This window comes from Catharus ustulatus, chromosome 2 (assembly GCF_009819885.2).
Source record: "Catharus ustulatus isolate bCatUst1 chromosome 2, bCatUst1.pri.v2, whole genome shotgun sequence".
Lineage (NCBI taxonomy): Eukaryota > Metazoa > Chordata > Aves > Passeriformes > Turdidae > Catharus > Catharus ustulatus.
The window spans coordinates 57,656,731-57,670,829 of NC_046222.1; the positions used below are offsets into that span (position 1 = coordinate 57,656,731).

The window sequence follows — 14,099 nt, forward strand, 5'->3', positions numbered from 1 at the left end:
AATGCTACTGCTAGTGACAGCTTCTTATGGATTGAATTGGTTGTGAGGATAGCTGGCACCACCCAAATCTCCTAAATCTCCTTCTACCTCATAAAACTTTTAAAAGATGGGACTTGGAATTTTTGGTATAAGTACTGCCTGTGGAAGTTGAGGCAGTTCTTTCTAGCAAGTAAGAAGTAGACATTAAAAAATGGTACTTGCCAAGAGGTGGATGGGATATACATGACAGCTTTGTTTATCCTCCCTCCCCAAAAAGAGCTTTCAATTCAGCACTCTGTTGTCCACCTGCACATATTAGCTGGTGCCATCACACACACGCTGATGGCAGATATATCTGAAACAAGTAAAAGTGCACAGTGTAGATCATCTAAGTAAAGGAGCAAAGAGAAGACAAATCAAAGAGAAAGTCACTTGTTGTTAAGAGGGAATTTGACTTATGTAAGGTTTAAAGAAGCAAAATAGCAGAAGATTGGAAGTTCATAGAAGAACAAGGAAGGGGTCTGGGCCCTAGGATTAACACAGGTTCAGCATCTTCAAGCAGCAAACAAAAAGCTGGTCCTTCATCTATTGAAGATTTGATCACCATTTGTACGCAGAAAAAATGTGGAGATGAGGGGATGGAATTTGAATGTGGTCACAGCACAGGAAAACTCTCAATAGGCACCAGGCAAGAGCAGATCTGTGTAAGCCAGAATGAGGAAAGATCATTATGTGCAGAAGGGAGAAAAGCAGCAGAGAAAAGAAGGGGACAGGTCCATGTGCAGCTGCAGGGTAGGAGGGAAGAGGGTGGTTGCTCTCCTCTATGAGAAAGCAGCAGCAAGCACTATGCAAAGAGCAGGTTAGAGAGAGGATGGAAAGGCTGAGTCCAAAGAAGTTGCAGCCAAGAGGTACACAGCAAGATGTCAGCAAAGGAAATGGAGGGTCAGTGCGGTGCAAAAGTCTGAGAAGCATGGCCAGTGCACAGCCATAGAGTGGTGAGCAAGAAGCTGTTCTGAGAGGTTACAACAGTAAAAAGTATCAGCAAACACCAAAACAGAGGTGGAAATTGCCAGGAAGAAAAAAAAAGCTTTGCATAAGCAAGAAAAGCACAAGTGAAGAGGCTGTGCTTAGAGGAAAGCAGAAGTAGAGAGAAGTATGACATGAGCTGGCCTGAAAGCAGAGGGGGACACGGTTGAAACAGGCAGGCTGCACAAAGTATGGGGCAGAAGCAGGTCTACAAATCTGGCTAGGCAGAAAAAAAGCTGTGTCAAATAAGTAAATAAATAAATAAAGCAAAACATTAAAGCAGAAGCTGTCATCTCATCCAGAGAGAGCATGGTGAGATGGTCCAGCTGCAAGCAGCAGGGTAGAGAAGGCCATAAAGAACGGGAAGTAGCAACAGCCATATGGACCAGCCTGTGAGGGACTGGAGGGGGCTGGAAGCCAAGGCTGCCAAGGGAGGGGGAAAGGTTTCTTGCAGGAATGTGGGAGGAGTTGCCCAGGGAGAGAGCAGAGGTAGTCTACACCTTCAGCTGGTGCTGCAACTGAAGAAAAGGGGGTGATGATATGAGAGACAGACACACAGTGAAAAAAAATTAATTTCCCAGAGCATGCCAAATGGCACTGATCAAATGCTTGCACTACTCTTCCTTATGCAAGGGAATGAGTCAGTGCCTGCAGGAGGCCAATGCCACAAGACCCACCCTGGAGTCCTGACTAATCTGTGTCACATCCCCCATCTCTGCATTCAGATCCCTTTCAAGAAATAAGATTTCACAACTCCAGACAGTGCTGCAACAAAACCTCCACAGAGCAAGTCCAGCCACGTACACTGCCAAGGCCAGGCTCCATAAGCCACCCCTGGCTGCACACCCCTACCAAGACCAAAGCACAGCCTATCCATGTGCTGTCATTCTCTATCACCAGAAGATCATTTGACCAATATATTCATGGCCTTTTCAAGACACAATAAATGTTCTTTAATCACTACAGCAGCTTCAGCTATTTATAATACCTCATTGTGGGAGATGATCAATAGCACACCAGTCACTAGGTAAAAGAACTGCTGACCATTTACAAAGCTAGCAAACACAAAACCAGCCAGCATGACTCAGCTAAAGCTACTTAGTAGGCTAAAGAAAATTATAAATAAAAAAACTTTTGAAGAACATAAAGGTCTTACTTGAAAACTTTACTTAAAACTTTTCAAAAGTAAGACTTTTAACACATGAACCACTAGAAGGTCACCATACCCAACAAAACCACCTGTTCCTTTTTAATTTTAATTTTTCCTTGCCCAGGGTTTTACCTAGATGCTTATGCCAACCACAAAATTCAGTATAGCCACATGAGGAAGGTGCACTGCAGGGACAGGATTATGGAGGGAATCCTACTGGACCATGTTAGGAAGCTCCATCTCTTTTGGGTCTTGATATACCTAATACAATGCTCTTCCCTGCACATTCTCCCAGACAGCATGTTGAAAACATGGCTCTTTCCTCCTTGCTGTGTTTCAGCTGGACTTTGGAGGCAGTGAGGCTGCTGGTAAGCCCAGATCCGGTGTTCTGGTCGGAAGCAAATGTAGCAAGAGAAGTAGGAAAGTGCTTAACACTGTGTGGACCAATGGAACTACAGGACCCTGTGACTGACAGCAGCCCAGAGAGCACCTCACTTTTGCAAGGTTTTCCCAGCACTCCAGACCTCCAGCACGGGTCCAGCCAAGCCCAGGGACCAGGCAGAGGAGGCACTACACTCCTTCACCAACACCTAGTGTGAAGAGTGGAGAATTTAGGAGCATGTCTTCTTGGAGGGGGTGGTGGGAAGCCCTATGCTGTGGAACAGCAAGCAGCCCCCGGTCATTGGCGACCTGAAAACAGTGGGAAATCTCTTTTTTTTTTTCTTTTTCCTGCCTTGCATTGTCAGAAAACTGTTCATTGCAATTGAGCAGGTGTGTGCAGTGAGACACTGGCACAAGTTGTCAAAGAGAAGTTGTGGATGTCCCATTTCTGGAAGTGTTCAAGGCCAGATTGGATGGGGCTTTGAGAACATGGTTTAGTGGAAGGTGTCCCTGCCCCTGGCAAGTGGGTTGAAACTTACTGATCTTTATGGTCCCTTTCAACCCAAACAGTTCTATGATCCTATGAAAAACCTCCCCATGGTGAGACAGGTAGCTAGGAGAAAGTGACTCTAGTTAGGAGTGTGGTCAGTTGTACCACCTCTCCACTGATGTTCGTGAACACTCATCAGAATCCTTTGCTCTCCAACATTTGGGGAATCCGAGCTCTTGGGTTTCCCACCAGGACAACCCATAGAGGTTCTCCACGACATCTTCCTATCCAAAGGCCTCCTCTAACGTTTGCAACACATCTGGCACATTGCAGAAAAACACAAGAACAGCTTTCATTTTCTTTATTTTCTTTTCTTTTTTAATTTTATGAGAGCTTTCCCCCAGACCTTCAGTGGGCTGTCACAGCCAACTGGCTTTTCTGAAATACTGCCAAGAAATCCATCCCCCTCTTCCAAAATTTTCAGCATTTTCCCTGAAGAACTCATCAAGAAAGTTGTTCTCATGCATATGTTGTTCTGCATATACAGAAGAAAATACCTCAGCTCACCCTCTTTAGTGCCACAACATTTAAATACGAAATTTAGCTGCATTAAACTTCGGTGACTGCAGAGCAATCACAAATTTGGACACTTAATACCTGCACAGTCAGACTGCAGCAATCTAAGATTCACATATATATTTTATCATCATTGGATATTTTTTCAGCTTTTTACAAGCTAGGAAAAAATGCAGGCAATTCTAGTTTAATTTTACAACACACCAGACATTCATGAAACATTCACATGTTAGCCATGCTCTGCAAAAATCAAGGTTCTCTTCACACCTTAAAATTTAAATGTTACAAAGTGATCCCCAGAGCCCCTATTTAGAGATTTAAATTACCCTCTTGATCTTTCAAGGCATAAAACTCAAAATATATGAGTAAGAATATATTTTAAAATGTATGTGAGAAATGCCAAGCTAACATGTCAGAAGCTCCTATACAGAAACATAATGCTTAGTATAAAATACCATATAATATCATACCACCTCTTAGTCTAATAGCAAAAAAATATATAAGAATAAATTGCCACACGTATTTATTACTTTTATAAGAATACCTGTCCGAAACAGTGTCCTTTAGAGGTTTGAAAAGGATAAATAGTTAGGTTTCTGAAAACATCACATTAGGGAACACCAGAGTCTAATTAGAAAAGGTATGGACTGGCATTTCTTGACCTTTTACTAGGAGAGGTACTCACTGATAATCTTGTGGTTATTGGAACCAACAGTTACTGAAATATAACCAGACTAATCCCAAAAGCTTCAGTCTTAAAAGATGGGTTAGTTTCCTAAGTTGTTTCAGTAGATACACTGGATTACTGAAGATTGAAAATTAAAACTCCTATTCCCCAAACGTGGATGGTTTGCTGTCTACTGTGTTACTCCAAAGGAACATTCAAAAGGAAAAACAGAACATGAAACAGCTCTTTTAAAAATCTTGTCATCTCTGAACAAAGCACATTATAGATCTATTGATAAAACCAGCATTTACACTAGTGAAAAAAAAAACTATAATTGTAAGGGAAACTTTTCCATTCATACTCCTTAAGAAAACATTAACAAAAATTAATGACAATACAAACCAATTAACATGGATTTCGGTTCTTACCCTGGTAACTTTTCACTAGTGTCATCTTGTTGTAATCTTCTGATAAAATGAATTCCTGAGGGAGAGAAAGAAAGAACAAAAAAAACAGGGCTTAGAGATGTAAAGTGTTTGAGACTAATTACATTTGAATACTTTACCTAGGTAAGCTCTCTCTTCTTCACAACCACAGCCCATCTATACTTCTAATAATTTTGAGTACCTAAACCCCTAAATTATTTCACTTTTTAAAGCTGCCTAAGACAATATTATGAGTGTTTCTAAATTGAATGAATAAAAGAGGAGTCATTAAAAAAAAGTCAAAAAATCAAAAAAGCTGATAGAAATGACTGGCTGTGAGCTGAGGTGCCACAAACACCTGATGAACACCTGCTGCTCAGGTCTGCCTGGGCAGAAACCTGCACATGAGCACAGCTTGTGTATACAGAGATGTACCCATATGTGTGCACACGCTAACTACACCCCAACCTGAACATTCTAGGAAACACAATATAAATATGTAAGAGTCCCTCCAACTTGCTTAGTCCAGACTAGGTACCAACAATACACGATGGGAATGGAATGCACTTCAGGGTTCTGTTAAAAAGCCTCTCAGTGCTTCAAACAATCAGAAACCCAAACTTTTGTGTCCAGGCAAGAGAACACCTATAGGGATGGGCTCTGTTTTCTTGGTGCTGCTGTTCAATTTCCAATATGGCTTTTGCATGGGGAAATGTTGAGCATATCAGCTGAGAGTCTGCACGGCAGCCTTGGCTCCTGGAAAAATTCCAGGTGGTTAAACTCACTGACTACCTGGGTATTCCCGCAGATGGTTTTGAAGGGAGAGTTACTCAAAACTGGGGAAATGGAATAGCCACAACCAAACTCCTGCAACATCTCTCTGGAGGAAATACCCAAGCAAAGAGTAGGCTTTGTGGCAGCACCACATGAATTAGCTTTCAGAGAGCTGTCAGGTATCTATGTACATACATCACATACTCAGAGAAACACAAAGTAAAAAATGAAGGCATGTAAACCACATCATTTTAATAATTTACAGCAAACTACACAAAAGCTCCCTGTGCTGATCTGCCTGGAGGACAGAAAAAGTAAAACATAACTCATTTAACCTGAAGTAGGATGGAAAACTAAAATAAACATTACAAACACAAGGTAAGTGAATTTGATAAACATAGTTGTGAAATGTTCTTGTGCACATGCCAAAATCACTGGAGAAGACTGGACTTCAGAAGCCTACCGACTATGTTTAAAGCAAACCAAATGTTCAATGCAAAAGAGCAAAAGACATTCTAACCTCCAACAAGCCAGTATTTCCCCCCAGTTTCCAAACCACAATTGAAAAAGAAGTCACTCTGCATTTTCAGTTCAGTCACTGCAGGTAATCTGCCTGGCCTTCAGCACCAGAATTACTCAAACATATCACATCTACTGCTTGGCACCAAGGTGGAGAGTACTCATCTGTGGAACATCTACAGACCTCAGCTTCCAGAAAAACAACTGGAAGTGATTTGAGGTAGCTATGTATTCTGCTTTCTCTATGCTTCTATCCATAAATTTGTTATAAATACCTTCTCTTAAATTGCTCTACTTCATCTTCCTTTCCTTAATCTGCTTCAGCTCCCAGTAGGTTTCCCTGGCAGCTGAAGACTACAGTGGGGAGTGTTACTTAAACAGTAGAAACAAATAAATTAAGTCAGCTGGATTTCTATACCAGGGTCACCTTAGCTCTATAAACCACAGAAAGTTGAAAATCTGTTATACCTTTCCAGCTACTAACAGGGGAACTTATTTTTGTTAACCATGGCCTGAAAAATACTACACCACCATATGAAATGCTTCACTACAAAGCCTATTTAAAGAAGGACCCTTTGCTAGAATGCTAACTTTCTGCTATTGTTACCTGAAGAGAAATTGCTGTAATTGCTGCAACATGTGATGGGAAGGTATGTCTGCCTTTCCCACCAATTTGGCTGTCCTTGTCTCTGCAGTGATGCACAGATGCTGGTGACTTCAGGTGGGATATAGAGAGTGGATTGCATTCTCACTTTTATTTGCATTTTTCTTTTAACAAATTTGATGCGGCCATTCTGTTTTGTGCTCCAAAGAGCCCCACAGCTTCAGTGGAAGACTGAGAAGGCTTTTGAATATCTCCATCATAATACAATAAATCAAACAAGTGTGGTTTGTAAGGTGTATCCAAGTATTGATTACCACTGTATGCTTTAATATAAACCACAGCTATGTACTATCAATACACTGCTCCATCCAAAATAAAAAAAAATATAGTACAAGATAAACATGGTTTCAGTTAACCTAAATACTAGATATAACTTTTTTTCCTGAAGACTTCTTGCATATAATTTTCTTCTTTGAAAGCATATTCTTCTTTGAAATGCATTTGTGATACATTTTCTAATCTTTCTGCAGGTCTCCCCGCTCCCCTTTACACTCCCTCGTGTTCTTCCATTGCACTTATTGCCCTCTCCCTCTTTCATGCCAAATGTATTAGTTGCGTCACTAGACAGGTATTTTAGCACAGGGCACCCTGCTCAAGAAATTCATGCCCTATTGCACATAGAATGTGTCATCTGCACTACGAAAACACCAACTACATCTCTTTAACATTGTACCAGCAGAAGCTGTTTTTTTATCCTTGCCTACGTAGGTGTTTTGCTCCTTCAGAGCTGCTGACATTCAGTTCTCATTAGGCAGCTTCTGGCTCTTCTTAATGAGCTGGAAAAGCTCGGGTCACCTACACAGCTCAGTCAGTGCTTGTTAAAAGAACAGAGGGAGACTTCTGAGTCCTGTGTAAGCCCTTTTGCACAGGAGGGGCTGGGACACATCAGAGCACTCAGGATGAACACCCTCCTCGCAGGGATTAAAAACAACTTTTCTGGCAAGATCACTCCTTATCCTTCAGAGGTGGTTTTGGAGCTACTTTACACCTTTTTGCCATACTTAAAACGTTAATGCTCAGTCTTGCCCATTTCAGCTAAGCTTATTATTACAACAGCAACTTGGTACCATGAAAGTCTTCAAAGCACAAATTCTTGAAGACTGTCAAAATCTAGCTGTCCACTGATGTACAAAGACTCCCAACTATTCCTCTGTGTAGCACACCTCCCTCACACTGAAACACATACACCCACCACAAACTTCTCTTGAGCAAAAGGCTTCTGTAAAACCTCACCCTAGAAATAGTATCAGCATCTTGTTTAAATAATTCAGGGTCCTTGGCCATGGGGCTGGGTCATATGGTCCAGGAACTAAGGAAGATCTATGCCTTCCCAGAGCTTCAGGTATATGCCAACTGATGTAACACAAAATGGAGAACTCTTCTTAAGCAACTGATTACATTTCCAAGTTAATAATCTTTATGCATTAGTTATGTGTTACCCATGCACAGACTAGTTCCCACCCCGGGGAATTTACAGTCTGCTCTTTGACAGATTATGCCATTTTGACAACACACTATGAATCTCCTTATAGGCTTGACTTTATCCTGTTAACATAAGTGACTGACTGCATTCTCAGGTCTTCCAGAGAACAACAAACCTGCTTCAGAAAGGGAAGAGAATGATAACTCTTAAATCTTCTGTCAGACACTACCTCTGTATCTGTTGGGAGAAAAAACAAACCTCTATAGATAATGACAACATTTTCACTTTATTATATAATTTCATTTCGTTTCTTGAGGTAAAAAATACTGAACTCCCCGCAACAGCAGAGGGGAAGTTGTATATCAGCAGGTACAGCCTGACTCAGGTATTCAAAATACTGTTAATGGTCAAACTTGTAGACAGTTGCAAGATCAGATGAGTTGGAAGACGAATTTATCTTAGGAAGCACCAATCCCAAGGAAGAATTCTGAAAGGATTATTCAGGTGCCTTGTTGTCCTTGTGGCTCTGCTGCAAGTATGTAACAGCTTCATATAGACTTAGGAATGGTCAGCAAAAAAAAAGAGAAATTTAATTCAACTTCAGTTACCTAAAAACTAAAATCTTCATTTCAATCTCCCCAGAAATGAAGAGAGACATTTATGCCATTTTCTAATGGTTTCAAGTAACATGGGTGCATGCAAAGACATTAATCTCTCCTTTACTGGCTGCAGACCCTAATGCTTATCTTTATCTAGGAAGTGACTTTTCATATGGATGAAATGAGGCGAGAAGTCTCATCTTGGCAGTGGAAGTCTCCTGTTTATTCCAAGTGGAAGACCTTTCTTCTGTTTCTTGTGGTATCTTAAGAGCCTTGCAGCCATTAGAGTATGCTTTTTTCCACTTCTGAGCAAGGAGTTTATGTCCAGGATAAAGTCTTTTGGCTTCCAAACAGATTTTCAAGCAGTCCCTAATATGTCACTTCTTCTCAAAAAAGGGTTTGTAAAGTGTAAAAGAAGTAAATTGCAGAATGTTTGGGGTTTTTTTACATTAGGCGCCACCATTCTTCAAACAAGATGCTAGACAATCTTTACTCAAGATAATGGTGTGCTGTTCTGCACAAATGTTTGTGCAGCCGTCTTGCTGAGAAGTGACAAAAGATTAAAAACAATCTCTTCCTCTCTGTAGAGGCAAAAGTTGCTGCCTCGTTTCACACAAGAGGTGGCCATGCAAGCTCACCTCAGGTGGCTTTGCTGGAACTTCTTTCTGTGCCAATAGTGTTGCCGCCTGTCCTCAAAATGCAGCATATGCATTCCTGAGGTGCCACACTTATAACCAAAATTCATACAGCTTACAAAAATTTCACACAGAATTAAAAAAGGCAGTTCCATTTTCTTATCTCCATTTAGACCTGAAAGTACTTCCCTGCACCTTAAAAAAATAATTTGTGATTATACGTCACTCTCACGAACTATCAGTTCACAGTCCTTACTTTCTTTCTACCCCAACTGAAGGTGAAGAATAATTGTCAGGGTTTTATTGGTATGACTGGGTGTTTTTTTATTTGTGGCTTTTTTTTGGCCCTGCACCCAGCATACACAAGTGTGTTGGGCATTACAGAAGTGCTAATGTGGAGCAGCTGACTAGTTCCCAAATATTTCAAGCTGCTCAAGCACATTGCCTGTACTTTCCCTTTGAGGAAATTAAAATAAGGGTACTAAGGTCACCTTGCTGTGTAGTTCTGTTATTTTGTGGTCAATGTGCCCTGCTTGTGTATTCCTGTGCTAAACTAATCATCATAGCTGGGCCCAGGAAAGAAAATTTATCCTTTCCTCTGAGGGTGGTTGTAACGCATGTTCAAGTACCTGGGGATGTTCTCTACACCCCAGTATTGCTGGGATTTGACAGTGGGGCTCCCCTTGCTCCTCCATTCCCACCTCCACCACTTCTGGAAGCACATAACAGTTGTGGCTTCTCTTACAAGTCTTAGGTTTGCTACAGATGAAAACATTTAATCCTTTGTACAAATTTGTGGAGTGCATTTTCCCCTACCACACAAGTGCTTGCAGCTACAGAGGATGAAATGAAGCAACACAGACAAGTACTTCCCTCTCCTATATACTTGTATCCAGAAGACTGGGAAAAGAAAAGCCCAGCTTAGCAACAAATAGAATCTGCCTTAGACGTGGCAGTATAAACCTATAAATATCCGAAGTCACATGTAGGTTTATCACCTGCGTATCTCATTTACCTTTTTTAGCTTCAGAATGGAAAATATTTGACCCCATTTACTCTAAAGCATCCTCTCACTCTTCAAAATAAAATGCCCCTAAGACAAAGGACACATCTCCCATCATGCCAGAGTATTTAAATACCTTATTTACAGTTGCCTTCACATTCCTCAAAGGCCTGGTGAAAACAAAAGCGCCTAGTAAGACTGGCAAATTTCAGCTATCTCAGTGTGGGAAGGAGAGAATTTCAGAGGTGCAGAGAATTCTCTGGAATTTGTCCCATCTCCTAGATACAAAAGGAAAAATGTCCTACAGGCACGCACAAAAAAATCTCTGCTACTAGGCATTAATAGCTTTATAGGTCAAAACCTGCACATCTTTGATGGAGCTTACATGCAACAGTTAAAAGGCTCACATTCCCTTTCCCAAACACCATACTGGCTTTAGTGAAGACAGCTGCCCTCATATCAGCCTGAAAACACTCATTCAGTTATAAGGCCCACAAGGCACAGAGAACAGCAGAAAAATCTGAAGTGATGGTAAACTGATCTTGAACTGGAAGAGGAATCTATTGAGGAGGCATAGGTGAAAAAATACCTCTGACCCATGACTCTTCCACTCTTCCAAAGTGATACAGCTTTTTATTCATCATCCCACAAAAAAAAATCCAATTAATAAGGTCAACTGCTACCTCTAGCATAGATCTAACAGACACACTCCTCTTTTAATATCCTACTTTCTTTACACACATCTCAGATGCTAATGAATCAAAACTCTCAGCAACCTCACTGCCAACTAGAAGCAACTCCTCTGAAGGAAGAGGAAAACAAAATCTGAACTCTGAAGTTTGGAAAAGCAGATAGAAAGACACAGAGCAGAAATCTACCTTTTGCCTCTAAGAAGATGATTTTTCCTCCTCTTAATTGCTGCTTCCAGAAAACTCTGGTATCATGTAATTAACAAGTCACTTAAATTTCATAAAACAACAGCTGTTTTTCTGTGCTATTTTTTAGAGATATGCAAATTAAGACAGTTTGTTAAATTGCCTAATAAATACTGTAAACCCCACTCAATCTCCTTGTGGCAGCTGGAATAAAATTTTTAATAATCTAACATTTTCTGCACTACAGATTTAGTTCCACTGTCATGAAAAAGTCTCCCAAACACTAGCAAAAGTATTCTCACCACATCATCACACACACACTTCTCAAAAAGGAAGCATTTCAACTAGAAATCTTTGGATGTACTTACTGAGATTGTACCATTGTCTAGACCTATGGACAGCCTTCTGGTTTCCGGGTTAAAAGACATGCATGAACATGGAGCTGAAAAAAATGAACATGTTGATGAAGTTAACAAAACTGCGATTCTCATTTTCTTGACGTTCTGGAAAGCCTAAAATTAGCTAAGATGCTTTATGATGCTGTGCAGCATTTTGAGCTCACCAATAGACAAGCATTAAAATAAAAGCATTCTTGCAATTCATTCAGCCCTATCCTATTAGGACATGGAAAAAAAGCTATTTCTTGCTCCAGTTCCTTCCTTTTTTTTTCTTACTAGTTATCTGTAAACAAGTCTTTCATATAAGAGCAATGGTGCTGCTTTGATATGAAGCACTTGACATTTCACTCTAAGTCAGAGATTACTCAGCTGAATAATTTAGTTTTTTACATTTGCCTGAACTGTGTTGACAATAAAACAAAACACTACGTTACATCAGAGGCTTGTATCCTACATCTGCAGTAAGAAAATTCCCCAGTAAGAATCAACATATCAGCTAATATTAAGGACTGAGTTCAACTGTCCCCAACTCCAATTCCATCACAGACAGAACTATGACGGTATCACATACTGTGATCAAAATAAAAGTTAGTATTCTAAAACTAGTTATTGCTTGATTACATTGATATTACTCTAACAAATACCAGAATTTATCCTGAAATTGCATACAAGATGGTCACAGTGTGCTCCCTCAAGAATGTCGCAGAGTTTGTATCAAGGATAAAACCAGATTTCCTTGCAAGAATTCAAGAACTGTGCTTGGTTTAATTGAAAAATTGTGAAGTTACATTCAGAAAGCAGGAATTGCTTTTACTGCCCAACACAGCAGCATGCAGCTGGGAATCCTGCTGTCCCAGCAAAAACCTTCGGGAATTATTTTTCAGGAGCAATTGCCAGCTGCAGCTAGGATAACAGTAAGAGTGCTTTATAAACCATATTCTTATGATAAATATAGAGTACAGTCAGATGTGCTTTTAGTTCTGCTTTTTCCCCCCCTCTCCTGGTTTCTGCTCTCCGTTGTGATTGCTCACACATTTGTGTTACTAACAAGCTTGGAATCCTCTCTTTTGCAGTACTGTAATTCAGTATCTTCTCAATTTGTGTAATGTCCCTCTTAGGACTAAACAGCCCATAGCTTAGCAAATCTTCCTTGATAGTTTAATTGGCAGCAAAGCTATATAAAGAGGAAGAGTCAAGGTTGACTGTTTAATAAAGCTTGTTCCACCTTCAGTATTGACTCCCTCTTGAAATGTTTCCTGAAGGACAAGTAACCATAAACAGAAAGCCCATCAGATCCACATCCAGGCAGGTACCTCAGTTTATTTCTTTCCTGGAAAGGAAGGGTTGACTGAATTCAGTCAATGAAAAGGCTTCAGTTCAAGGAAACTGACAGAAAGGAAACAATTAAATCAGGCCTGGTAACAGTGACAAAGTTGCTCCTTCCTGTACCTCTCCCTTAGAAAAGGCAAACAGGAATCATCCCTTCCAAAGGTGGTGCATTATTATTATTATACTAAGGCTTTTATGGTTGTAGCAGAATAAGAGTTGTAGAAAAAATGGACATAAAACTCTCCAATTCTAAGCACAATAAACAACAAATAAGTTTAAAGGCACTTAATGCCAGGACAGGCATATTACACAGTAGCTTTTAAGTGCTTGACACTGTGCATACATTGAAAGAGCTACCTGTATCTCTGAAGGCAATGAGCAGCTCACAGAGAAGTTGTCTCAAGTAAATTAATTTTTTGAAGTATGCTTTTCCCAAACACTTCAGAAGCAAATGATGCAAGCAATTGCTTTACACAACCTGATTACAAAGAAGTAACTTCTGAACTCCAGACCTATGTGTACACAGTCATAGCAGTGTAAAGATACTTATTTTGCTATAATCATTTTCCCAAGGGAACTCTTTAGTAACATGTGCACTTGGAAAAAACATTATGTCAGCACTAAAATTATGTCCATACTAGCTACACTGATGTAGTCAGTTGTGCCACTTGTAACAAGACTGCAGTAGCTTACTCTGGTAAAATTAAGACGATACTCAGGTACTAAAGCACTTAGGCATATTAAAAAGAGGGGAAGAAAAAAAAAAGATAAAACAAAAACCTGAAATCTTAAGCTTCTGAGATATTTAAGACTGTTTAAAAAACATCCAGGAAAAATAACAGCACTCTGAAGATTCTCTGCTTTAGTACCTAGCTATGATTTGGATTTCAGACTGAAAAAAAGATTGATCTGAACTACTACGGAGGACGAGCAGGATATTTCTGAAGCAGAAGTCTGGCCACAGTCTTTGTCTTAAATATAGGGCAAATACACACTGATTTTTGCCTTTAGAAAATGAAATATGGAGGAAAACACCAATTACATATTTCATACTCTCAAAAGTGTGTCACTTTTATTAGAGGCTGACAGAATCAGAAAAGAAATACAGACTTTGTCCCTGCAGTTTTTGGGACCCCCCTCTGAAGTGCCTAAACTTAACACAGTTTAAGACCAGAGGAGAGTGTTT

The 14,099-nt window shown here is 40.1% G+C and overlaps 1 protein-coding gene across 1 annotated transcript in view; it reads right to left on the reverse strand.

The window, feature by feature from the left end:
• The window catches only part of WDFY2 (WD repeat and FYVE domain containing 2), a 65,292-nt gene that overhangs the window by 16,230 nt on the left and 34,963 nt on the right, over positions 1–14,099 (reverse strand). Inside the window, exons 3-4 of the mRNA XM_033085630.2 lie at positions 11,555–11,628; positions 4,698–4,752 (exon numbers count right to left, since the gene is read on the reverse strand). Coding sequence (XP_032941521.1) covers positions 4,698–4,752; positions 11,555–11,628 — 129 coding nt within the window. The remainder of the gene's footprint in view (positions 1–4,697; positions 4,753–11,554; positions 11,629–14,099) is intronic.